The sequence below is a fragment of the Leiobunum rupestre genome, chromosome 4, assembly GCF_980474605.1.
Source record: "Leiobunum rupestre chromosome 4, qqLeiRupe1.1.hap1, whole genome shotgun sequence".
In the NCBI taxonomy this organism is placed as follows: Eukaryota; Metazoa; Arthropoda; class Arachnida; order Opiliones; family Sclerosomatidae; genus Leiobunum; species Leiobunum rupestre.
Window position 1 is genome coordinate 26,101,891 of NC_143387.1, and position 27,504 is coordinate 26,129,394.

At 40.4% G+C, this 27,504-nt stretch overlaps 2 protein-coding genes across 3 annotated transcripts; one reads left to right on the forward strand and one right to left on the reverse strand.

The window, feature by feature from the left end:
* Positions 1-4,350: 4,350 nt before the first annotated feature.
* LOC149947291 (protein artemis-like) lies at positions 4,351-12,499 on the reverse strand. Its single transcript, XM_090174231.1, has 11 exons — positions 12,466-12,499; positions 11,599-11,747; positions 10,642-10,699; positions 10,481-10,565; positions 9,926-9,991; positions 9,805-9,860; positions 8,584-8,688; positions 8,308-8,521; positions 8,045-8,245; positions 7,338-7,644; positions 4,351-5,613 (listed from the first exon to the last, which is right to left on the reverse strand). The coding sequence occupies exons 2-11, from the start codon at positions 11,711-11,713 to the stop codon at positions 4,460-4,462; spliced, it is 2,361 nt and encodes a 786-aa protein (XP_090030357.1). The 5' UTR covers positions 11,714-11,747; positions 12,466-12,499; the 3' UTR covers positions 4,351-4,459.
* On the forward strand, positions 11,692-17,289 carry LOC149947292 (uncharacterized). 2 transcript variants are annotated; one of them, XM_090174230.1, is made up of 4 exons: positions 11,692-13,498; positions 13,911-15,667; positions 15,732-15,828; positions 15,895-17,289. In XM_090174230.1, the coding sequence occupies exons 2-4, from the start codon at positions 13,977-13,979 to the stop codon at positions 16,882-16,884; spliced, it is 2,778 nt and encodes a 925-aa protein (XP_090030356.1). In that variant the 5' UTR covers positions 11,692-13,498; positions 13,911-13,976; the 3' UTR covers positions 16,885-17,289. The 2 variants fall into 2 exon arrangements, with proteins under 2 accessions (XP_090030356.1, XP_090030355.1); XM_090174229.1 differs by having other exon boundaries at positions 13,949-15,667.
* Positions 17,290-27,504: the final 10,215 nt, after the last annotated feature.

Genomic DNA, 27,504 nt, shown 5'->3' on the forward strand with positions numbered 1-27,504 from the left:
TAAACATGGAAAAGCCCATCTGGTCTTAGAAACGAAGCGCAAGATACGCTTCGCCGGGATGTTGGAAAGATCGCTCGTTTCCAACCTATGCATACCAAGGTACTCAAACCTTTGAGCCGCGTAAGAATCACAGACACAAAGGACATGAGAGGAAGTTTCCTCCTCTGCAAGGCATGCCCTGCACATAGGACCCTCACTGACACTAATCAGATGCAGATGTCTATTAAGCTGGCAGTGACCTAAAGTAGGCCCGTAACCACCCTTATACTACTCTTAGAGAGCGAAAGCAACTCAGTTGCTCTATTCATAGAAGGCCCAGGAATAAACTCCTTGGCCTGCCTCTGACCCTCCGTCTCAAGATAAAGCCTGACCTGCCTCTCAGTCATAGCGCCATGTACATGGCTGCGAACCAGGCCATTGGGTATTGGAATAGCAGGTTCAGCACCTAAGAACCTAGCCTCCGCACCCTCCTTGGCCCGAGTGTCGGCCATCTCATTGCCATGATGCCCCTTATGACCAGGCACCCAATATAGTTGAACCTATGGGTGCCCAGTTCCGAAAGGAGATCCAAACAGCTAAGAACGAACTTAGAAGTAATACTAAACTTAAAGTGTTGTTTGCACGAAAAATCGATAGGAATAAAAACGAATGAATACGGGCTTCTTTTGAAGCCCAGTACGTTCTCGTTCCAAAAATGTCATTGTCGAAACAAATTTCCAAGCCTAAGTGTATTAACTTTGAGTCCGAAACTGACCTTTTTCGCTCCCCAAAATCCTGAAATTTTTGGCGAATTTCTCTCCTCCGTACCACGAGCAATTTGGGGCAAATCAAAGCTGTAGTTTTATTCCTAAAATAGAAGGAACTGAAGTGGAGGGATTCTGTTTACTTGTAGAAGTTTTCAAACCAGAGGTTTTTAAACATAATATTATCATGGACACTGTATCAGTGTCCATGATATTATTCTTATTATAGAAATAAAAAATATTTTTTTTACGCGCGCGCTACGCGGCGCGCGCGACCCGACTTTTTAAGAAGAATTTACAAGAAGCCTTCGGTTTCATATCGTTTTTCTACTACGTAGGCTTGTGTATGCCTATTTCAATTACTACCGCGTAGGACTTTTTCCTGGGTGTTAAATCAACCCGCTTTTAATCCCAGATGTAAAGAAATGTATTACAGACAATTAGCCAATGATACACTTCACATTTTCTGACGTCATGGGTGCCGAGAAGAATTTTAGAAGTCTGGAAATTCGCCGAAAAACTCGATTTCCACCATTTCGACTTCTTTTTATAATAATTCAAAGACCACTTAACCGATTTTGATGAAATTTTCTGTACTTGCTATAAAATGTTTGCTCTTTCTAATGAATCATTACTTAGCCATAGCTAAAATTTCTTGCAACCAACACTTTAAGGGCAGCCTGACTGTCCGAGAAAATCTGAATAGTCTTGCCCCGATACTTCTTTTTAATACAGAAGTCTACACAGAAGCAGATGGCTGAAATCTCAGCCTGAAAAACCGTAGCAAAAAAGCAAAGGCTCTCAGAGAAGCAAAACAGAGAGTTAGTGATATCAGTCAGATCTGCACGTTCAAAATTTACGGTCTTCTTGGGGGGTGCTGTGTTTGTTGCTCCTAGCTGGCATCACGAGCACAAGCTGAATTAATTTATCGACATGCGCAATTTTCGCGCGTGCTTTAAAATCCGAGGTTTCGCGCGATTTTAGCGTGCGCGTTTTAGCTTCATCCCCCCTAGAAGGGAAAAAGGCTATTATTTACATTTATTATTTTATTCATTGGGGTGTCATTCTATCAGTATTAGTTCCTTCCGTTGTTATTAATCGAAGGGGTGTTTTTCGTCCGTAAAATGAAAACGCGACTTATTAGGCTCCAAAAACTATATGCTTTTCCTTTAAGATATGCCATTGTAGATTTATGTTTAAGACCAAGTGTTGGGTGTTATCATAGAGGAATTAATAAAGGAGATGAAAAGGGGAGGCGCAGTCGCTCCCCAGCCGTAAGGATCTCCACCCACAACAGGGAGAATTGGGGGACGACATAAAAGGGGGTACCCTGGTAAAAATTTGTCACGTGAACAAGAAATATAAGCTTTTCGTGGCCTCTATTGTAGAAAATTTTAATATTTTGTTTGCAAAAAAAAATACCTGGTAATCTGTGTACCGCGTGTTCTATGGTTATTTCTTTGTGCTCTTTAGAATATCTAAATATATTGTAATTTTTACATGTTCGAAAAATACAATATTTTCCAATTTTTAAGAATTTATAAATAATTGGCGAACTTAAAATATAAATTTAACCTCAGTTTCTTCCCACGTTTTCTTAACCCTCGTCATTTTCAAACTCAACCGTGTTTTTAATTTTTTTAAAAGCCTCTTTTCTTCATGGCCAGAGGGAGCCAGGTAGCTTGCTAACTTTATCACGTGACAAAATTTTACTAGGATAAAATCTCTCTCCGTCCACCCGTTTGGGGGAGTGTGGCATAAAAAGCCAAGCAGAGCTTGGACGGTTCTTTCATCTCCTCTATTTATTTCTCGATGGTGTTATATACGACACTTGACAGTGTAGCCGAGGTTTAGACGTTTTTTCGCGGTACTTGCTTCTTTTTTGAGATATGGCATTATAAATTGATATACTAATAGAAAGACAAGTTTCTGGTGTGATAAACGGCAACTTCAAACAAGAAGAAATACCTACTTTGAATAAAGATTTAGTTTCAGTCTGTCTGAACGAATTTGAATTTTTATTATAAAAACATCTTTTACCATTATGGCCTCACCAACCCCGCCACATTTAACTTATACATTTAAAAACTGACATTTGTTCCCCTGGGAAAATAGATGGGGATGAGGATAATATTCTGACCTGGTCCAGCTGATTATCATTACAATAGTTTGTCAAACCAGATCGTTCCAAGCGCCCCAGCAGCTGATTTACTATCATACCAACCGGGCCCCTAGGCTTGAGCTTTATTAGGGCCCACCCTGGCCTCGAATAGGCTCTTTCAACGTATAGTTAGATAGTCTCCCCTGTGGGGATTTATTATAAACTTCGGATTGCAGCTAAAACTAAAAATAACGTAGGAAGTCACATTGACTTTTCGTGTGTAAATTGAGAACTTTTTAAAATAGTATATATAATCAGATAGGCGCCAAGGCACCACCTTAGGCCCAAGTCATCTTGAAAGCGACTTTTTGAAGCCTTTTAATTAAGGTGGCCGGGTTACAATGCGTAGGAGGGTGGTGGCAAGCCCTGCATGCCACGCGGTCGAGCCAACAGCTCCCTACACTAACTATTACCGTTAACCTCAAGAAGTTAACCCCTTTTAACCAGTGAAGAGAGAACTTGCCAACTCAACGCAGAAGGAGTTGTTCCGAGTTTTCACCCAGTGCCACAAGTTGGGATCGAACCCGGCTCCTCTTGCTGCGAGGCGAAAGTGATACACACTCCGCCACCCCACTTGCAAACTAAGTACTGTAAGTTGCGGATTATATAAAGTCATATTATTTGGAGACGGAAGTTTAATTTTGGACCAGATGTCTTACTCAAATCAACTAAGCTCGCTTTATAAAAGCAATATGGTCGCGCTTAGAATTCAATAGTCGTTATAAGGATAAAAACTAAATAATTTTATTGGCAAACTATTTACACAAATCATTTACAAGACAGAAATATAAAACACGAGAGCGCGACGTGGCGCGTTGGTCGGACAGATAGCCGAGAAGTGGAGTACTGAGAGATCGAAGACTCAGCCCTACACAAGCAGATTTCTCACGGAGCGTAGCTTTGACAACTTTGACGCCCCAGTGAGAATACTTAGATACCCCAGGCGAGCTTTTCAGCCTCGCTTCCCAGGTTACTAAACCTTTAGCGAGCTGGACTTTTCAGTCTTAAGATCCCACTAGAGGCTACCTAGAGCTGTAAAGCGAGGGGCAGAACGATCGTAGGGCAGTTGGGACAGGGACTTTTATACAAGGGTGAAGACCCCAGGAGAGCGTACTGTGGCCGGCCTATGCGGATGGTTATTCTGTCCGTTAATCCAGGGGACGCGACAATATCTTCCTTAAGCTGATTTTAATTTTTCTAATGGGCAGAAACACCATGGCGGTTAGCGTCGATGACAAAAACCTCCGTTAACTTTAACACAATTTTTTTGCGTCGACGAACCTTTAGCCCCTTTGAAAGCCAGCCCTTATTTCTGGGACTACTTTAAATTAAATTTTCCAGTGTGGTATATATAGTTGTATAGTAAGTAACGCCCCTAGTTGCACTAATGGCTATTACGATTTTCCCCCGAAGATAATTTTATTAATAACGCGACAAAGAAAGAAATAAACGAATAATAACAACTTTATTAGAAATGTCGTTTGCAAAATTTGTTCGGTACAACAGGTAACGTGATCTTTCGATTAAAACGGCGTTATTAAAAATAAGAATAAAATTAATCCAACGTAATAACTTCCACTTCCGATGAAAACAGCGCTTTCTGGGCCCTCTGTACGGGCAGTATGACTCCCGTTTGGGTAATGATTTTTTCCGGCGTTGCATCCGAATCAGAAACAGCGACTTCCGCCGAGAGTGATAGGACGGGACACGTACTTCCGGGAAGAGGCGATAAGGCGGGGCTGCCGCCTTCACCCGATAAGTTCGACCTCGACTGGGAACTACTTAAATCCACGAGCTCAAAAATCCTTTCGCGGTTGGGTACCTGGTGGTCGTCACTGTCGTCACTGTCTTCGGTGTCGCTATCGTCTTCGCACTCGACGACGGACTCGGAATCGTCGTCGCTAAATATCTCGGGGCTTTTGGACGCCGCGTGTCCGTTTGTAAAGCCAGCTTCGTTTTGGTAAGTAGCTAACATGGGGTCATTCGAGTATTTGGTCTTTTTGGCGGCGCTTCCATTCGCCGACGTCCCTTCTCTTTGTCCGGAGTCTCGCGAGGCGCCGTTACTATCCCGACTGTCGCTGGACAGGGCCAACGACGAGGGAATATCCATCGTCAGATCCAGTTGAAGGGCGTCTTGGGAAGCGTCATCGCCGTTGGAGGACGTTGACAGCTTGCGCTTCCCGCTGGCATTTAAGAGATCGTCGTTCTGGGAAGTGTCCGCTTCCTCCGACTTCCTCGCGACGATATTTTCATTTTCCGGGTGGCTATTCTCGTTTTGATTCGTCACGGCCGCGTTCGCATTGGGAGCGGAAACGTCTCGTTTTTCGCGGGTGGTTTCCGAGGGGGACACGTCCTCGCAATCTTCGTGAAGTACGGATTTGGCCTCGCCAGACGGGCTGATGGCGGAAACGAGGCTTAATTTGAACGGAGATTCGACGGGAAAGTCCGGATTAAAATTCGAGACGTCCGACAACCTGGACGGTGGCGTTCTAACGGCGTTGTCCTTCTCCGGCGAAATTTCGAGGGACCATTGGGGACTCTGCGAATTTTTCCGCGGTGTTTTCTTGACGTACGGGGGTCCGCTATCGTCGCAGCCGCTCAAATCGATTTCGCTTTCGTAATTATCTTTCCCTTGACTAGAGTTCAGAGTGTTTTGACTGCTGGGGATATTGTCATCGGCGGAAACGTTGTCGTCCTTCGCTGCTTTAGCTAAGTTCGAGTAAAAACCAAGATTGATTTAAGAAATGTTTAGAGGTGCTTTCTATAAATTTTTCAAAAAGTATATAATATACTCGCGGAAACGTACAACGCATTACGGCTCAATATTTCCCGCCTGTATTATCACGCCTACCATATTTTCCCGATGTAACAGTTTTAGAAAGTCATTGTACACTATGTTTCGCCCACCCTATTCCAAATATAGTCTGGCACTTACTTTTTAGTATAGCACTTTCGTGAAACCGAACATTTGGCGTGAAAAGCACAGAAATCTTTTAATATTAATTTCATTATTTAATTAAGTTCGTATTAATTTAATTAAGTTCGTATTAATTTAATTAAATTCGTATGAATGTATTAATTTGTTTATATTAATTTAATTAACTTCGTATACATTCAATTTAATTAGGTTCGAATCAATTTAGGTTCATATTAATATAATTATCTTCGTATTAATTTAAGTTCATATTAATATAATTATCTTCGTATTAATTTAAGTTCATATTAATATAATTATCTTCGTATTAATTCCATTTAATTATCTTCATATTAATTCAATTTGATTATCTTCGTATTAATTCAATTTAATTAGCTTCGTATTAATTCAATTTAATTAGCTTCCTATTAATTCAATTTAATTATCTTCGTATTAATTCAATTTAATTATCTTCATATTAATTCAATTTAATTATCTTCATATTAATTCAATTTAATTATCTTCATATTAATTCCATTTAATTAACTTCATATTAATTCAATTTAATTAACTTCATATTAATTCAATTTAATTATCTTCATATTAATTCCATTTAATTATCTTCATATTAATTCCATTTAATTATCTTCATATTAATTCCATTTAATTATCTTCATATTAATTCCATTTAATTATCTTCATATTAATTCAATTTAATCATCTTCATATTAATTCAATTTAATTATCTTCATATTAATTCAATTTAATCATCTTCATATTAATTCAATTTAATTATCTTCATATTAATTCCATTTAATTAACTTCATATTAATTCAATTTAATTATCTTCATATTAATTCAATATAATCATCTTCATATTAATTCAATTTAATTATCTTCATATTAATTCCATTTAATTAACTTCATATTAATTCAATTTAATTAACTTCATATTAATTCAATTTAATTATCTTCATATTAATTGAATTTAATTATCTTCATATTAATTCCATTTAATTATCTTCATATTAATTCCATTTAATTATCTTCATATTAATTCAATTTAATCATCTTCATATTAATTCAATTTAATTATCTTCATATTAATTCAATTTAATCATCTTCATATTAATTCTATTTAATTATCTTCATATTAATTCAATTTAATCATCTTCATATTAATTCAATTTAATTATCTTCATATTAATTCAATTTAATCATCTTCATATTAATTCAATTTAATTATCTTCATATTAATTCCATTTAATCATCTTCATATTAATTCAATTTAATTATCTTCATATTAATTCAATTTAATTATCTTCATATTAATTATATTTAATTATCTTCATATTAATTATATTTAAACATCTTTCATTGTATTATAGAGTCAAAGAGATATATTACATACTTTTGATTTATTGATGGGCCGAGTCCGATATGATATCGGTAACGGTTAGCGATATCACGATTTAGCAGATTAATCGGTTCGTGTCTAAATTACCGATTTTACACTTACGTTTGGTCAAAGTTAGCGTTTTTAGCTCCCCCAGTGGAGAGAATGAGAGAGTATCGGGTTTCGATTCCGGTTGTGGATTCCTCAACCACTTGATGAGATCCACTGCGGATACACCTTTAGGAACCACATTGGGAGTGATATGCGTGGGTTGAGTGAACGATATAAAATCCCTCAGTTCTTCCAGCGAAGAATGCATGGAGTAGCAGACGCGGTAGAAATTGTCACCTTCCGTTTTCCGGATTATTTCTTGGACGCTCACGTACTGGGCGTACCACATGGCGCTAAGTTTAATGTAAAGTATTCGGACCTAGACAAAAATCATAGTTAGAGAAGAAACTTGGCCCAAGACTTTTTACAAATTCTTAAAATTCCCTAATTTTTTAGGCCCATTTTTAAATTCCCACACTTTTTACAAATTCTTAAAATTCCCTGACATTTTAGGCCCTTTTTTAAAATCCCTGACTTTATACAAATTTTTAAATTCCCTGACTTTACACAAATTTTTAAATTCCTTGACTTTTTAGGCCCATTTTTAAATTCCCTGACTTTTTACAAATTCTTAAAATTCCCCAACATTTTAAGGCCCATTTTTAAATTCCCTGACTTTTCCCCAATTTCCCTGACGTGTGGCAAACCTGTATGTGTCAGAGATAGGCAAGCGCGTTGACCTCTCAGTAAAAAGATCCTGTTCTGGAATTTCGTTGTACCTGATTGTGCATTTTGACTCCGCACGGTAATTTGCGGGTGCCGCCGGGGACATCTTCGTCCGCGTCGTCGCTGCTCGACTCCGCCGTTTTCCTCTTCCAAGTGCAAGCGTGTATTCTGCTCTCGTCTGGCCGAATGGTGAGGGCGCTTTGGATATCCGGTAAACCGTTATAGCGGTAAAACTTGTAGTCATTGACGTGCACCTGCAAAGCGGACGTATTCATATAAAAAATTTCCACTTTGGTAATTAGGCTACGCGTAGAACCTTCTGGTCGAGACTGTCGTGCAAGTCGATGAAGAAACGTTCGTATCCGTATTGGGCGCTGCATATAACACGGACGTAATTGTCGGAGCTTCCGTTTAGCCAGGGCCGGATGATGTTCAAAGCGGCGGACACGCTGTCTTCTCGTTTAGGAATGTAGAAGGCTTCCGGTTTGCAGAAAGTGGTATCGATGTACAGATTGTGAATGGTTTTCTTTCTGAAAACGATGGAAAATGAACCTTGTCGCGTACAATTTCGAGGTAAATTAAGTTTACTAACTCTCCGAGTTCGTTTCGCAAGCACGAAACGGATTCTAGGTCGGAACGAGTCAGTCTGAAATCACCCGTGTACAGGACTCGGTCTTTGCCACCCTCGAACAAAAACCTTTCGAGATATAATAAGGATTAGCTACCACATATTTGTGACGCGTTAAGGCTGGTTTTCACTCGGAGCAAAACTGACGCCACGTCGAGCGTCGACGCAAAAATTCCGTAAAGCTTGGTTTCCACTAGCGCGCGCAATTGAGCTTTGAGACGTAGCCTCAAACGGTAATAGTTAGTGTAGGGAGCTGTTGGCTCGATTGCGTGGCATGAAGGGCTTGCCACCACCCTCCGACGCATTGTAACCCGGCCACCTGAATTAAAGGCTATAAAGGTCGCTTGATGACTTAGGCCTAAGGTGGTGCCTTGGGTATTAGCCTAGCTGATTATTATTATTATTATTATTATTTTTTAGCCTTGGTTTCAAATAGCGCGCGCAATTGAGCTTTGAGACGTAGCCTTGGTTTCAACTAGTGCGCGCAATTGAGCTTTGAGACGTAGCCTTGGTTTCAACTAGGGCGCGCAATTGAGCTTTGAGACGTAGCCTTGGTTTCAACTAGGGCGCGCAATTGAGCTTTGAGACGTAGCCTTGGTTTCAACTAGGGCGCGCAATTGAGCTTTGAGACGTAGCCTTGGTTTCAACTAGGGCGCGCAATTGAGCTTTGAGACGTAGCCTTGGTTTCAACTAGGGCGCGCAATTGAGCTTTGAGACGTAGCCTTGGTTTCAACTAGGGCGCGCAATTGAGCTTTGAGACGTAGCCTTGGTTTCAACTAGGGCGCGCAATTGAGCTTTGAGACGTAGCCTTGGTTTCAACTAGGGCGCGCAATTGAGCTTTGAGACGTAGCCTTGGTTTCAACTAGGGCGCGCAATTGAGCTTTGAGACGTAGCCTTGGTTTCAACTAGCGCGCGCAATTGAGCTTTGAGAAGTAGCCTATTCGTTTTCACTGGCGCGTCGTCATTCAACTTTGGACGGACAATCGTTTTGACGCGCGTAAAGAAAAATGCATTACGATGCGCGCTAGTCGAAACCAAGCTTAAATGCTTAATACAATTTTTTACGTCGACGCGAAAAAGCCCCGGTAGGCCTAAATACAATAATGATTTTGCGTCGACACTCGCCACCGCGCCGTTTTGGAGCTAGTAAAACTAGCCATTAAAGTTTATAGAGATTAAACTGACATGACAGAACCCGGACAATGTCCCGCTTGTAACAGAGTCACGATGACGTCGTCCATCTGAAATTAAACACGAAATAAAATGAAGTATTTCGACTGTTTTCAAGACATTTCTCGAATCGTACCTTTCTCGCATCACCGGAGCTTGACCTTAAGGTAATAGTATGAGCCTCATTTATTGAAAGTGGAACCTAGAAAAATTACCCATTATTTAAAATTTAAACACCATATTGTAAGCGAATAATCCACCCGATCATAAACCTATCACTCTAAAAGTATGATTCCATAATTAGTGAAACGTTGACCAAGGCTTCGGTAAGATGGTCGAGCCACCATTTTGTTTTAAGCCTTGTTCAAGGGAATACCGGAAGCATTTAGGTTGCCCCCTCGCAAATTATACCAATATTGGACACTTCCTTCTATGGCTTCTGAGGTTTTCAACACTACTTAGTTACGCTTCTTGCAGGAGTAACCCCTAAAATTGTTGGGGTTTTTCCTAAAGAACGCGTTGGATGTTATATTCCCTTTAATGTCCACCAATTAACTATCAATCAATTTTATATTCAATTTGCAACCTGTAAACTGTGTAAGGTAGGTATAGTCCCAGTAAAAATTCCACGCGAAGTACAATAAGTGTCATACTTACGATAAGATCGAGAACCAATAAAAAACCAGCTTACCATATAAGGCGCCAGATGTTTATATTTCGGATCATTTTCCAGAAGCTTTTGAGTGACGCATGATAAGTACAGCTTAACTGGGTTTCTTATTGAATTAAATCATAAGAAAATATTCATTTTATTAAAAATTGTTTTGTGACGTTTTGTAATTTAATTATTACCGGCTTGTTGTCTTCAATTTATTTTCAAAATTTGGGCTTTTCAAGCCATACATATGATCTAGAATATACCTCGTTTTAAAGAAAATGTCAGTGCTTAAATGCTAATTTATGCTGATTTACGGAGAAGCTATCGCCATCTATCTGACAAATTTACAAATACACTTTCCGTGTTCTCTTATCATTGTCCTTTTTGGGGTTACGCGAAAATAAATGGGAGAGTAGCATCATTACAGCATTGACTAATTAATAACTTCGCTCTAGTAATATTCTCCTAATTCAAGTCCTCAACGATTATTTCATATTTTAAGATTCTAGTTTCTACTACGCAATGCGTTTTTTACCCAAATATTAAATTCCTTCCACTAATTATATTCTAAATCTTCACTACGCTAAGAAAAAAAGTTAATGTACATCCAACCATATATCCTAAGCAGGGATAGGAATTTGTAGAGATCCAAGAGCAGAATATTTAAAAAAAATGGCATATCCTAGTTATGTAAATTGTTGAATGTTTTGATAAAACGAGCTATTGATGAAATAGGCCTAAAATGTCTACATACTAATTAAAAATTTATTGTATCAGTCCTACATAACATGATGTAGCCCCTGCTTTTTCCTATAAATAAAATATTCGTGCAGAAAATGGCGATCATTGTTTCGGTGTGAAACTATTATATTGATCTTTAAAAAACGTCAAGAAAACTAAATCATAAATTCCTTCACTTTTCCATTAAACATGAATATTTCAAACGTTTCAATTGTAAAAAAAACTTCAAGACTAATCAAGATTTGAGGATAACACTTTAAAATTCGCGCCTTTTTTACGCTAACTTTTAAAGCGCCGCCTAAAATGCATTTGCGGAAATACGTCACGTACCTACTTGTGTAATATTAATTGATTTGGGTCGCAGCGGTAGGCTTATCGTTTTTTAATAACACTTGGCTAAAAAACCATACCTGTATGACAATGAGAGAGAAAATACGCTCCAACGTGAGATTCCAAGGCCTTATCTCGAAAGTAATCCACCGAAAGATTGGGGTACTCCTTCAATATTCCTAAAAACGTCGACATCCTCGAAGAGAAGTTAAAATTGGTAACCCTCGGTCTACAAAGACGCCGAGTTTTTTTTGCAAGTTAAATATTTATTTTCTTCACCGCGAGATGGCGGTAGTGTGCCGTGAAAATTGAGTCGATGGTATTTATTATTGAAGTGACAGGCGCGCCGCCTATAAAATATTAAAGGAAGCCATAAAACTGGCGTAAAATGATATGGGGGATAAATTGGATAATTGATGGGAACTGGAGTGGGAATCCATGGCCCACAACCATCATTTTTTTTAAAAAGGTCGATAAACCGTTTTTCGCACTGATACAAATTGTCTACGAATTTTAAATCTAGGTTCATCAAATTGAGGATAATAATAGATTATTATACTTTTTATTATTTAATTATGACTATTAAGATCTGGCATGTGATTGTCAGCACCCAGCGTTATAAATTTGAGGAAAGAGATGAATCCACTTAAATCCTAAACGGAAACACCAATTTTAATTTATCTAAAATGGGTAACCGATATAATTTATTTTTTTATCTAAACTCATACTGAGGCTGGCTCTGCCAAACCTGGGATACAATTATTTAACCAAACCCTTGCTAAGTAAAAATGTATCCCACCCCCGGATTGAAACGTGACGTAACCAAACCCAAAATAAAATTTAACCAATCCCTAACCTCATACCCCTAGCGAAACCTTAAGTAAAATTTATCCAACTTCCTAAGCTCGTATACCCAGCGAAACCCGAGATAAAATTACTTAACCAACCTATCCCTCTTCAAACTCAAAAAATTCTTCACCCCTGGGTTGAAACCTAAATCAAATTTTAGCGAAATTGAAGGTAATGCCGGCTTAGAACACGTAGAACCAAAATTAAAACTGTCTCCAGAGAATTTACAACACAGTGGCCCTTTTCGGTAGCTACGAACGATCTGGTAGTTGACATTACATAATGTAATTTAAACGAACGTGGATTATCAATATAATACCGTACGGAACTTTCGATGTGCTGATAGAAACATATGTTCAATACCCTGAAACTCTGGGGTGAGATTATATCTCGAAAGGGAATCGTTGAATCAATATTGAAAATGCCAGCAGTGTTCGACAACGGTATTTTGGCAAAGCGTCCGTACATAGAAGGGCGATTGCATTCCGGGCAACCTGCCAGCTATTCACCCACCGCCACCACCACTTCTAAATAGGTTTCCGCTGGAGATATAGTGAAAAGGATGGGAGGGTGGCAGTATTAAGCGGGCCATTCCATCCGGCTGCCTCGGAGATTCGCCCATGCGCCGTAACAACCAAAGCTAAGCCGAATTGGATCGTGGCCACGGGCGGTAAGAAGACCTACCCAACTTCGCCAGGGGTAGGAATTTGGCAGAACCAGCCAAGGAGGGTCGAACCAATGGCCCGCATATGGCGGATCTCTCGTCAGGGATCCTTCTCGCGCAGTCATGTCGCTCCCGCGGTTCTTCGCGAAGCGTTTATCGAACGAAAGAGAGAAAGCCCGCGATGCTCTGCCAGTCCCCACACTTCGCGCGCTTCAGATATATATATTTATCTGCCTGTTTTAATATTATCATGAACAGAAATTCCCCCCTCGTTTTATTTTCGTTTCCTCCGTCGTTAGTCTGTTGACATTTCAGTTTTGAGCGACGAACGTTTATTTGTTAATGTTATTGTTTGCATTTCTGTCGCAGTGATCCCGACGTGTATTTCGAGGACAAAAGAATAAAATTAATTTCGTAGATATTTACCGAATCAGCATGATATCGCCGAATGATTATATTGACCAAAGGTACGTAATGTCATTTCAAAATTTTTAGCACGAATTTTAAACTGTTAAAAGAAATGTCCAGAATGGTTTTATATTTCGATAGATTTTAGGTTTTACGGTTGAATTTTCTTCCCACAAAGAAAACGAGTGTGTGTAAAGGAAGTCTAGGGCTAAGACTTTCCACGCTTATTTGGGGAAAGGGAGTATTCTAAACGGACCGTGTCGGATAACGCCTCAAAACCGGTTCAGTGGGAAGTCGACGACCTATTTGTTGCAGTTGTAAAGTTATTATCAAACCTCAAATACTTCCTGAGATAAAAATTGCTTCGATAATTTTTAAAGGGAAAAATACGTGTGTGAATGAACTTAACCGTATTTTAGAAGATAAGGAAAACTTTGCGAGATTTAACTTAGCGTGTACGTGCTTTCTTAGATTGATCTAACTGAGATTGGCTGTTTCTTCGTCTACAGAAACCCTTACCATTACCGCGGTGGAAATATGATGGTACCGGAGAAGGACCTGGGTTGGAGTCAGGCGCTCCAAACGATGGCTACGAATGAACATCAACGACAGCAACTGGCTCAACAGTCCATGATCGGTGTTGGACCAAACCAAGGAATCGGATCCCTGAGCACCACCAACAATGCCTACATTTCCTTCCAGCAAATGCCTCAGGGGATCACCGTGTACCAACCCGTAGTGAACACCGGGATTGTGGTTGACTTTCGCCAGAATAATAATACTCCAATGCCAAATTCATTTTCTCCGGGATCCCAGTTATCTTCCGTAAATACCAACCAATTCGATCCGTCAGTGGGGAGAGTTACCGACTTGAGTAACGCGTACAACCAAGTACTTCATGAGCAAATTAACCCTAATGGATACGTGAATTATATAGAACCACCTCCGTATTCTAACTACTTTCACAATGTCACGACCATCAATGGACAAACCATGAACAGACTCGAACCAACGGCTCATATTATGAACAAAACATCTCCTTGCGTTGGCAATATTCCAGCCGTAACCAACCAAAATTTAACGGTTATCAACAACGCACATCTTGTGGATCAACAGATGTCAGCGGCCATTAATGGTCAGTTTATGAATGGCCACCAGACGTCTCTACGTGTTCAAAGCGTACCAGTTGATAACCATCCACTCCAGGCAAAACAGCCATCGGTTATAAGCAATACTCGAATAGTAAACATTAATTCTTCGTCCTTTCCCAATAATAGTGTGACCATCACTAAAACCGTAGAATCTCCGTCAAATTCTGTGGTGCAATCCTCTAATATGGTTTATCGAAAAGAAGGCGCTTTGATAGTACCTACGTTGTCACAGTTGTTGGATCGCGGTGTTGTCCAACCGAATTATCAGGGAACGCTTAAAGATTTGAACGTAATGTTCAAACCGCAATCGGAGAATAATTCGAACGGGAAACACATTTCTGTTCCAATATCTATTGAAAATGTAATTGTTACCAGGGCGATATCGGATCCTCATAAAGCGGGGGAAACTACAACCATCGCTTCAGAACCGACAAAAAATGACCAGCCGAGGAAGGCAAGGTTGAAAATTTCGCCGAGATTATCCAAAGAGGACAAAAAGAATATGTGGTTGTCTCACTTCACTCGAGAACCAAAGATGAATGCGATAGACGAAGAGACGGAGGACGAGGAACTACCAAAGGCTTCGACTTCAAATTTACCCCAATCGGACGAGAATAACCAATGGGACATGAGTCAGTTTCGCGAGTGTTACGTGAAAGTCACGAAACTGCCCCGGGAAATAGAGGAAATATACTTTGCCAAAGGAAATTACAAGAAATCCCACGAGCCGCTAGTTTACGTAGTGCCAAACGTCGATAAAAAAAAAGTTGTTAGGTTCAAAAACATTTTTACGGAAGAAACAAAATCGACGTGCGATCGAATTTCCCAAATAGTGCCACACAAGACTACACATGAAATTGGGGAAACCACCGAAGGTCCTCTAAAGACTGTTCTGAAAATAAAGAAATTAAAGAAGAGCGAAGGGTACAAGATAATGGAGAAGAAAAACGACAAGGAATTGAAAACTACTATTAAGAAGAGCGAAGGGTACAAGATAATGGAGAAGAAAAACGACAAGGATTTGAAAACTACCATTAAAAAGTGTAAAATCAAGCGATCGAATAAAAGAAGTGAGAGGTAAGTAACGAGATCATTATTCTTTCGTGACTATAGCATTCTTCATGTCTTAAAACTTGAAAAGGTCTAGATGCAACTTTTGCGATAAGATGAGGAAACCGGCTGATAATTGGCGTCACGTCATGGCGATCTACAGCAAGGACTTGGATGAAAAAGACCAGGTAATGATTATAAATTCTTCCTACCTTCGTTGGCAGCGAAGTTTCATTAATTAATTCTTCCTCCAGATAAGCAAAGACCAGGTAAAAGATGTATGTCAAAAGTGCAACACTACAGTTTGCAGTAAAGTGGCGCTCACGCTACACCAGCAACACGTGCACGGCAAAGAAATAGAAGAAGCTTCGGGGACTTTCGAGTGTTTCGTGTGCAAAAAATTCCTCAAAACCAAAGAATTTCTGGCTTTCCATTTACAAACTCACTACCATAGCCCGAAAAAGACACGGAAATCGAAACACGCGTCAGAAAACGCAGACGTCGACCTTTCAAATACTTGCGAAATATGCAATAGAAAATTCCAGACGGGATGCGCCTTGACCGCTCACAAGAAAGTCCACGGAATATACCCGACCAATAAGTGCAGCGTGTGTTCCAAGGTTTTCTTAAAAGCGTCGCATCTGAAGGCACATTTCGTCGTCCATACCGACGAAAGACCGTTTTCCTGCAACGAATGTGATAAGACGTTTCGCTTTCGATCCAGTTTGAAACAACACAGCCACTACCATTCAGACTCTCTTCCGTACAAGTGCAAAATCTGTGGAAAATCTTTCGTGGCCAACTGGAGCCTCAGCCACCACACCAAGAAGGTCCATAAAACTAAGAAAGAAATATGCTCCATTTGTAAACAGAGCTTTACGGATAGGTTAGCTTTAGGTTCCCATATGAAACTTTACCACGGCAAGACATCCCCGACCAAAAACGACCGTAATTTGAAACGCGAAGACAAGGACTCCATCGCCATCGAGCAGCTGGCCGAATCTTTGCTGAAGCAATTGGCCAGGGAGGAAATGGACGAAGGCTTCGATGCCCTGACAGAAACAGAGGACATCGTAAATAAAGAAACCAATCAGCCGAAAGACAACGAAGCTCTCAAAAGCCAGGAAGAAGAAAACGAATGTGAACTCTGCGACGCGATTTTAACTTCCGTTCCAGAGCTTGAAAAACATTTGTTATATTACCATAGGGTTAAAGACAATAAGATTTCCAAATTACTACCTTAAACGACTTCTGATCTTCAGAAGAATATTGATATATTATACTTCTGATAACATCAGAAGTATATTGATGGATTAAATACTTATAGTAAACTACCCATTTGGACCATACAATTCTATTGTTGCGGGTATGGGAAAGTTGTTACTAGACAAAGCGTTACTTAAAGTCTCTAATTTTACTAAGTTCCTAAATCGAAAGCCGAAAGGACATTCGGTTTTTAATTAAAAATGTATGTGAAATGTTTTGATATAAAAATCATTCTGTGTCTTCTGTAGTCCCAAACGCTTCGACAGTTAATAATATCTGCTTATACGCCAGCTCCCATTAAAGAACTTCCTTTTTTTGTGGTTTTAAACCCTCAGCAGTTTACACGTGTGATTTATATTTATAACGCATCTTATTTTTAAAAATATACATTTTTAATCTAAAAGTTTGAATCATCCGTTTATTAATTCATTAAACCTAACTTTTTGAAAGCAAATTCTATTGAACTCTCTTTTTAGTTATATAAGTAAACTATCATAATGGAATTCGACCCACCACCAATAAAATATCGTGGCATCTGTCAATAAAGGATTTTGTCGACTGGTACTGTGAACCCGTAAGGCCTGACGTAGTCCTTGGGACCAGTGACGTTGCCATATTAATATTTATAGTGGACCCATTAAAACATTGTTGTCGATTGTTAAATTATTGACTATGGTTAATAGAATCGTTTGTGACCTAAGTACTTATCGATAGCATAAGTCTCTAATAGTGGTAACATATGCACTTATAAAATGCGAGTCGTATGGCTAAAAACCACATAACTCTCCTTGAATTAGGCTTAGAAGGGCCAGGGATATCTTAATCGAAAGGAAATATCATTCCTTCGGTAGCCCGTTATGAATTTTCCAGATCGGGGCACACAAGGTGGTCGATCGTGGCCTACAAGTTCTGCATTTGCCCATTTTAATGCTTTTTAGCGATATTCGACTTAAAATCTACATACTTTTTTAAATTGGGACCCACTTGGTTGAAAATTATATTTTTAGTTAGCTTAATATTAATAATAAATGCATACTCACCATATATCGGCGGCTCCGGCCTCCGAGACCGCAAACCTGCGATTTGGCCCAACCTTCCAGTGGAGACTGGAGACCAAAAGTGTTGCCGACCATATATCGGCGACTCCGGCCTCCAGTTTCAGTCTCCGAGACCGGAGACCTGAGATTTCTATGGAGATGGTAGGTGTGGAGACTGGAGGACCAACTTCCCAGTGGAGACTGGAGGCATAACCTTCCAGTGAAGACAGGAGGACCAGAGACTAGAGACCAAAAATGTAGCCGATCATAAATCGGTGGCTCCGACCTCCAGTTTCAGTCTTCGAAACCGGAGACCCGAGATTTCTATGGAGACTGTAGGTGCAGAGATTGGAGGCTTCTAGCCGAGATAGAGACTGGAGACTGAACCAGTCTCAACCTTCCAGTTTAGACTGGAGGACCAGAGACTGGAGACCAAAAGTGTTGCCGACCATACATCGGCGGTTCCGGCCTCCAGCTTCAGTCTCCAAGACCGGAGACCTGGGATTTCTATGACGACTGGAGGCCCAACCTTCCAGTGGAGACTGAGAACCAAAACTGTTGCTGACCTATGGTACGAACTATTGTGATATTTGAATTTCGTACTAATTGATACAGGCACCATCAAACTCGTTCGCGTTAGATTCCTTATTTCCAAAACCAGGTAACTCTAAAAATTGGGCCTACCTTTGACTGTAATAAATTTCCACCCCCTTCTCGACCCCCTCTTAACATTCACATACTTTGACGCCCCCTCTTGATGCAGGGTTGCCACACGTCAGGGAAATCAGGGAATTTAAGAATGGACCTAAAAAGTCAGGGAATTTTTAGAATTTGTAAAAAGTCATGGAAAAGTCAGGGAATTACATTTTATCATGGCACTTTTTTAAGGTTATTTTTTAGACCAGATCTATGACAAATTCTATGATTATCATTTATTTCCTTGAAAGTTTGGCTAATTTTTTCAACATTGCAATAACCTTTTTACTGAAATATAAGTTCATTAAAATTTATTAACTTCTGATAAAAGTCAAATATAAAATAAAAATTTGGCCTTAAAAAGTCAGGTGAAATCTCTTAAAATGGTCAGGGAAAACAGGGAATATAGTCAGGGAATTTGAATATCAAAATTTTGTGGCAACCCTGTGATGATTTTCTGGATACGCCACTGCTGTAACGGACTTCCTATGAATTTATCGAGAATATTCAATAGGCCTAACCTATAGCGCATATTTCTTAAAACCATTTATCCTATCAAATGTCATTTGGAACAACTTCCAAAAGTTAGTGGGTGAATATTTATTTCCCCCAATCTTGTGAATAACTAACACATGTGGAGTGATGTCAATCCTCACTGCTGATTTTCTCATAACCACGAAGTGAAACTTAGACTAAAAGTCTAGCCAGGGGCGCGTGAAAATTCTAAGAAATCTTCCCTTGATAGTGAGACTGAGAATTCTCACTTCTCAAAATTTTGACGGTCCTTCTCACTTGGTCATTAAGGGGGGGGGGGGGGATTATAAATAAAAATGGCAGCTAATATCAGAAATACATGTAGTGGACGAAAATGAATTTCAGAGCAAACCGAATCTTAAGTTAATTTCCGATGAAATATTTCCTTTTAAATTATAAATAAAATGTTTTCTTCCTTCATCTTTTGGGCAAAATAAAAATGTATGTTTGGTGTATAATAAGTAGTAATACTGAAAATGAAATTTGTAGTGGTAGTAGGTTACATGACGTAGAAATGATTGTGTAGACTATACTTAACTCTTACAAATAAGGGATTCGGGTGTTAACTGAATATGTAAATAATATGTACCTCAAAGTACTTCGTTTTCCGCGTTTTGAGCACTTGAAACACGTTATGCACGTGCCGTTTTTTGAGCACCGACATTTAGCTGGAATTTTTTTAAATTTCCGCAAATGGTTATTAGTGAAGTTAACGCGTGTTGAAAATCTACAATTTCAAAGCATTTGCGAGGGGAAGAAAAGTAATTTAATAATAATAATAATAATCAGCTAGCCTAATACCCAAGGCACCACCTTAGGCCTAAGTCATCAAGCGACTTTTGAAGCCTTTAATTCAGGTGGCCGGGTTACAATTTTTTATTGAAAGAAAATTTTTGGCCAAAGAATCAGTGGCGTCGCTAGGGTGTTTTAGGCGGCGCTTGAGCCACCTGTCAAATTTCTGAAGCGCCACCTAAAATTTCCGAGAAGCGCCACCTAAAATTCCCCATTTTTCCAATTCACTTGTCGAAAAGTTTCTTCGAACTTAAAAATGGCCATCAAAAATTTAATTTTTCATAGTCGGCCTCAATATTTCAACTTTAAAAACCTTTTTAGGAGCTCCCCCCTCCCCCATATCACTCATTATAGGACGCCCCTGACCAGTGCTAATGGCTTAAGCGCCACCAGTTTTGAAATCCTGGTGACGCCACTGCAAAGAATTAATGCACAACAGTGACAAAGTGAGAAAAAACATCTCAACTTGTGCAATCGAAAACAGAATATTGGCGCCTGACGGCGCCGCGCACTCACTACACTCGAGCGCTGGGGGCGCGCTGCGCCACCCCAACCCCATTCTTGCTATCACGATGGGCCGTCTATAACGCGACCTAGAGGACAGTACCTAGCCATAACGCATCAAGTATTGTCCAAATTCCCGATAACGTTTTCAAGTGCTCAATACGCGGAAAACGAAAATAATTAATTGATGTTCAATCCTTCACATTGGCCCAAATAATTAATTGGTGTTCAAATAATAGGGGGGCTATTCTTCACATTGGCCATATTGGCAGTCGCGAAATCGTGGAAAAATAATATTTATTGTCAAAATCTTAGTTTACAACGTTCGTGGCATTCTCGTAACCCGCCATCTTTTACAAGAATCTTTTCAGGGGCGGATTAAGACCTTGTGGGGCCTTAAGCCCAAGCTAATTTTGGTGCCGAGATAATTAGCGAATTAGTAGATAAGTCCATTATAAAAAGGGACAAAAAAGCTAAACCCTAAACGAATAGGTGATTATGAATTACGCGCAGAGGCTCACGGGAGTTCGTTATTTTTTGACAAAGCGTCGGCTGCTTAAATTCGCCTGCACCTACCGAGGCCCCGATCGTCCGCGTTTAGTTAAAAGCACCAACCATGGATTGATTGTTTGAAAAGTTAGTGTTTTTCTAAAATTATTAAAAATACATAAAGTTAACAAATTTATTATATATTTTTTTTATTTCTTATAGTTCTAGACCAAGTATTGATAAAGAAACAAGCCCAATTTTAGTTGACATTGTAAAGGCTGTAAAATAAATGACCACACTCATAATTAGGATTTAAATCTAGATTAAACCTGAAAATGAATTAAAATCAATTTGGATAGAATTTTAAAATATTTCATTTAATAAATCAATTACCTTAATTTAACGACTTTGCAAACTTCTCTCAAAACGAAAAACGAAAAATCCTTTCGATTGAACAATGATGAAATTATAGAAATCTCGCTAACCCTTGCCCAACTAGCCAGACGAATTTACTAAAAGGGCCAATTTTGATACTTTCAACTTGGTAGTACTTAACCAAATCACGTGACCACCGATATTTTTCATAATCACCTATTTGAATAAAATTTAAAAACTTACATAGCTCGTACCGAGAGGTCTTCGAGCAAACAAAAAGACGCGAAACTCGGACCAAATAGATCTTCGAGTGAGAAAATAAATTAAAAAATTAATAAAATAACCAGAATTTCCAACGGTAGACCGGTTTCGTCCTAGTTGGAACTCATCAGTACCGTGCGGGAAATCTGGCTTGCGACTATTAAACCGAAAAGAGAATCTAAGCCTAAACGTTAAAAATTTCAATTTATAATTGACAAATGGATGGAACATAGAGTGGAAGGCTATCAGCGAAACTTATTAACAATTTTTATACGCAACGTCTTGTTTTCGAGGCGTGAAATTAACAAGTTGGCCTAAAGTTAATGTACAATATCTGGATAAAAAGTAAGTTTATACTTAAAAAAATGTAAAAACAACACCATCGCTCTTCGGATTATACATGTATTATTTCACGCCTCGAAAGCATGATGGCCCGTTAGGATTAATGTTTCATGCGCTTCCATAGGGCCTTCTACTCTATGTGAGTGGGTTACTCTATGGGATGGAAAATACAATTCCAATGTAGACTATGCGGATATTTTAGTGACGTTTATAAATGATTGCTTTACATGGTATCGAAAAATGTGGACGCATATACTAAAATTGCGAAAAGTAAATGATAAAATTTGTACTTTTAATTTTTTGGAAAACTCCTGGTGCCCTTTGTAGGCTTGGTGCCCTTTGTATAGGTTTGGTGCCCTAGGCCCAGGCCAAGTAGGCCTATTGGGTAATCCGGCCCTGAATCTTTTTACATTTGACGCTTTTCTCACGAGGAGAAAAATTATCAAGAGAAGAATTCCTTCTCAGAATTTTGACGCGCCCCAGGTCTTCGAGTCAGTCCAGGTGTGCTCCGAGATCTTATTGACCCATTTCCCTTCCAAACCGCCCTACAAAACGAAGTTACGATCGAGTTGGAGGACATTTCATTGGCTGATTTCAGAGGACTTTGGTTCCAGCAGGACGCAACTCCAGCACATCAACAACGTAACGTTGTGGGGCATCACACAAATTTTACAATGCTTTGTACATGGCTCCACTTTAGGCGAGCTACCGGTGAAAAAATAAATTTTTGAAAATGATTTATTAAATGTTTCTGAAATTTACCAAATAAGGTGTTTTCTATTTAATAAATATGGCATAAAATATCAAAATTGTAGAAAAAATAATATATAAAAAACGGTGCTTCTCTTCGCCCGGAGTTTGGTTTATCGGCTGGGAAGGTTTAGCTGCTGCTATGGCCGTTGTCATCCCCCTCCCTTGTATGGGCATGGCACGTTGAGAGGAAATTTATGGTAGGGGAAATAGGGAAAATGCCTCTTACATTGAAGCTAGTGCTATCAAACATTTCATTGGAGTTAAAATTGCAATAACTAATTTCCCCTCATAATATAAAAATTATGAACTAATAAACTAGTCCCCGTAACCAATGACCCTCAATTTTTTTAAGGCCTATTTGAATCTGGAAAAACGGGTTCAAGCGGGTATGTGTCTACCCCTTCTGACCCCTCTATTCATCTCGGGCGCACGGTGACCTTCCCGCTCTTGCCAATTATCCCGCGCTCTTTCGCGTCAACTGCGCTACAAAATTAACTTGTCGCAAAAGATATAGCAATGCGTGATTGCGTGTACAAATAACATGATAACTTGTTAGCGCAGCCATATGCTGGGCAGGTTAAGATTTTCACCCCATATTTCGCAAAAGTTAAATCGGAAAAGGCAAGGGCGAGTCTATATAGATTGTAACATTGTGCGATAATTTTATATTCTTAGTTCTAAAATAAAACATGAACCCATATATTTTATTATTGGAATTATCCTTATTTTCCTGTATTTAATATTCCTTTTTTATATAAGATATTATACGAAATAAGTAAAAAACACCTTACGCTAGTGAATTAATAATACAATATTATAATACAACCATTTACTTACACAATATACGATAATATTGTGTAAGTAAATGGTTTATTAGGTCGACTATATACACTCTTTTTTTTATGAATTTTTCTGGGCGCGTTCATGTTGAGTTTACCCCCCTTAACCCCCATTCTCCATATCCTGGGACCAAAGACCTGAGCCTAGACCCCCCACCGGTGGTTCCAGGTAATGGCCGACTAGCGGGCGGCCAAAAGAGGGGTTGAAAAGACCGCGAAAAAGAGTGTATCTATATTATAAGGAGCGCTTGGTACGTTGGTCGTCGTCGTCGTCCGAGCTTTCAGGAATGTTTGCATAGTCTGTCACGAAGCCAAAGGCGGGGCGGCGAGGAAAAAGCGACCCGCGGCACACAGGGAAACCGAGACTGCTTTTCGCAGCGTTACTGAGGTGGTTCGACTATCTATTTTCTCAAAATCTGTCACCCCTGAGAGTTGGGCCGTGTTTGTCCCAACACGCAATACACCCGAAATTTTATCTCTGTTCCCGCCGCAAATTTCGGAGGGGGGGGGATTGTATGGGGTAGTTTCAGAAGGACTGTGCATTTCGGGAACGGCGAGGTGGGAGGCAGGGCTGGGGGGTTTCGGGGTCGTTCCTATTTGAAAGTCCCGCGGCTGCGTTCAACAACTCTAAAAAACCTCAGCGCTGAGCTCAACGGTCAGCGGTTTTTTGCTGAACGGGTTTTTTGACTTCCGGTTTTGACGTCACGTTGATCCTCGGAGACTTAGCGGAAACATCGGCTGAGCGAGATGGTTTTTCCGTTGCTTAGCGGTATAGTGACGTCATTCGATAAAGTTGAAGGAGGGGTAGCAGACGATATTTTGTTCGTTACAACAACTTTTAGTTAGTCCTGTGGCCTTTATGCATCAGACATTGGATACCGGGGTTTAAAGGGGTACAGGGTAGGGTACCACGGTAATTATCACATGGGAAAAAGGGGGAGGTGGGTACCACGGTAATTATCACATGGGAAAAACGGGGAGGAGGGTACCACGGGTACCACGGTAATTATCAGCTGGGAAAAAGGGGAGGAAGGGCCTTACTGGGGTGGTTCGACTATGGGGAAAAGGGTGCCACGGAAACTATCCCATTGGAAAAAAGGGGGGGGCGTACTGGGGTGGAGTGTCTCGAAACACACAACTAGCTGAGGGCCCGCCTGTAAGGCGGGCTTCTCGGCTAGTCTACATTATAAAACTCTAAGCCCCTTTCGTCGCATTTTTTTCTGACTCTCATTCGCGACTCTAACGTGGCATCGCCGCAGTCACACGTAGGTACACACCGAAGGTATGCCTAGCGCTTCGCCTTAATACTAGGTCATTGAGCATATTTCAGAAATCGGGTCTAACGTGACATCGCCGAAGGTAATTTCTCTGTGTAAAACCCGCGGTCGTTACGCTTCGCCTTAATACTCAGTCAAGTATACATTTGGTCATTAAGTTTGTTTTTGGAATTTCGGATCGGATTTCGCACTGGCTCGAATTTCGCACTGTAAATCGGGACTCAAGGACGAGCGTATTTTAATTTGTTCGTCATGAGAGTAAATCAGCCATTGGATACAGGGGGTTTCAAGGAGTACAGGTGGGTGTTTCGACGCCTGCGAGTTTGAGTTATTTTTGCGGGGAAAAGAGTACCACGGAAACTCTCGCATGGGAAAAGGGGAGGGGAGTACCACGGTAATTATCGCATGGCACGTAAGGGGAGGGGTCCCGCGGTTATTTTCACATGGGAAAAGGGTGAAGGGGACACCACGGTAGTTATCACATTTGAAAAGGGGGGAGAGTTACCACGGTAGTTATCACATTTGAAAAGGGGGGAGGGGTACCACGGTAGTTATCACATGTGAAAAGGGGGGAGGGGTACCACGGTAGTTATCACATGTGAAAAGGGGGGAGGGGTACCACGGTAGTTATCACAGGTGAAAAGGGGGGAGGGGTACCACGGTAGTTATCACATGTGAAAAGGGTGGAGGGGTACCACGGTAGTTATCACATTTGAAAAGGGTGGAGGGGTACCACGGTAGTTATCACATTTGAAAAGGGGGGAGGGGTACCACGGTAGTTATCACATGGGAAAAGGGGGGAGGGGTACCACGGTAGTTATCACATTTGAAAAGGGGGGAGGGGTACCACGGTAGTTATCACATTTGAAAAGGGGGGAGGGGTACCACGGTAGTTATCACATGGGAAAAGGGGGGAGGGGTACCACGGTAGTTATCACATTTGAAAAGGGGGGAGAGTTACCACGGTAGTTATCACATTTGAAAAGGGGGGAGGGGTACCACGGTAGTTATCACATGTGAAAAGGGGGGAGGGGTACCACGGTAGTTATCACATGTGAAAAGGGTGGAGGGGTACCACGGTAGTTATCACATTTGAAAAGGGTGGAGGGGTACCACGGTAGTTATCACATTTGAAAAGGGGGGAGGGGTACCACGGTAGTTATCACATGGGAAAAGGGGGGAGGGGTACCACGGTAGTTATCACATTTGAAAAGGGGGGAGGGGTACCACGGTAGTTATCACATGGGAAAAGGGGGGAGGGGTACCACGGTAGTTATCACATTTGAAAAGGGTGGAGGGGTACCACGGTAGTTATCACATTTGAAAAGGGGGGAGGGGTACCACGGTAGTTATCACATGGGAAAAGGGGGGAGGGGTACCACGGTAGTTATCACATTTGAAAAGGGGAAGGGGTACCACGGTAGTTATCACATTTGAAAAGGGGGGAGGGGTACCCCGGTAATTATCACATTTGAAAAGGGGGGAGGGGGTACCAAGGTAATTATCGCATGGGGAAAAAGGAGAGGAAGGGCCTTACTGGGGTGGGCCTTACTGGGGTGGTTCTACTATGGAGAAAAGAGTTACTGGGGTGGTTCTACTATGGGGAAAAGAGTACCATGGAAATTATCCCCTAGGGAAAAGGGGGAGGAGGCCTTATTGGGGGGGGAGTTCGACTATAGGGTAAAGGATACTACGGCAATTATCGCGTGGAAAAAAGGGTCGGGGGCCTTACTACGGTGGTTCGACTATGGGGTAAAGGGTGCCACGGTAATTCTCGCATGGGAAACAGGGGGAGGTGGCCTTACTGCGGTGGTTCGAATATGGGCAAAAGGGTGCCTTGAAACACACCATTAGCTGAGGGCCCGCCTGTAAGGCGGGCTTCTCAGCTAGTACTGTATAGTTTCGGCACAACTTACTCGACGCTTTCCTTTTTATACGGAGCTGTCGCTTCCCAATTGCACCAGAGAATCAGTTCTAGAAATGACGTCGCGTACGAAGAATTTATGAGAGGTCCGAGAGGGTTTCTGCCTGGTCAGAAGAACCGGTTTTTCAATTAGTACGCCTCTTGTCCCCCGCTTCTGACCAGCGAGTATATGTGTTGAATCCCATTTCAAAAACGTTTTAAAACTCTGTAAAATAACTTTAAGTGTCGAAAAGCCATATGCTATGGCCTTATGTGATATTTCTAATGTCGTCAATAATAATTGCGTAAGAAAAAGGCTATCCGATGGAAGTATGAAAACTTTCATCAAGTTAAAGAAAGAAAAACCCGAGGGGTCGGACATTTATCAAAATCCCGTCTAAAATCGCAAAATCTTTAACCTCTCTAAATTAACATTGAAATCCCAAAATCACTTCAAAAAGTATTGATAAAATTGCCGTTTTTGAAGAAAAATGGAACGAACTGAAAAAGAATTCGAACCAATCATCCGCTGAAATTATCGGCCAAGAATTAGATAATAATCTAATCAAAGGAATTAATCAACAATTGCAGATATTCATGAAAATGATGTTTAAGCGTACGTCTCATAAACGTTCTATTTGTACCATGCTTGAAATGTCTAAAAGTTCCGGGCTAGACGTCCTAATGTTTTCTGAAGTATTAGTACCAAAATTCATCGAATGCGAAAAAGTGTTGTGATTATTAAACAAGACGTACGACGGTCAGAATACACACAATCCTTCTAATGTGTTAAGTT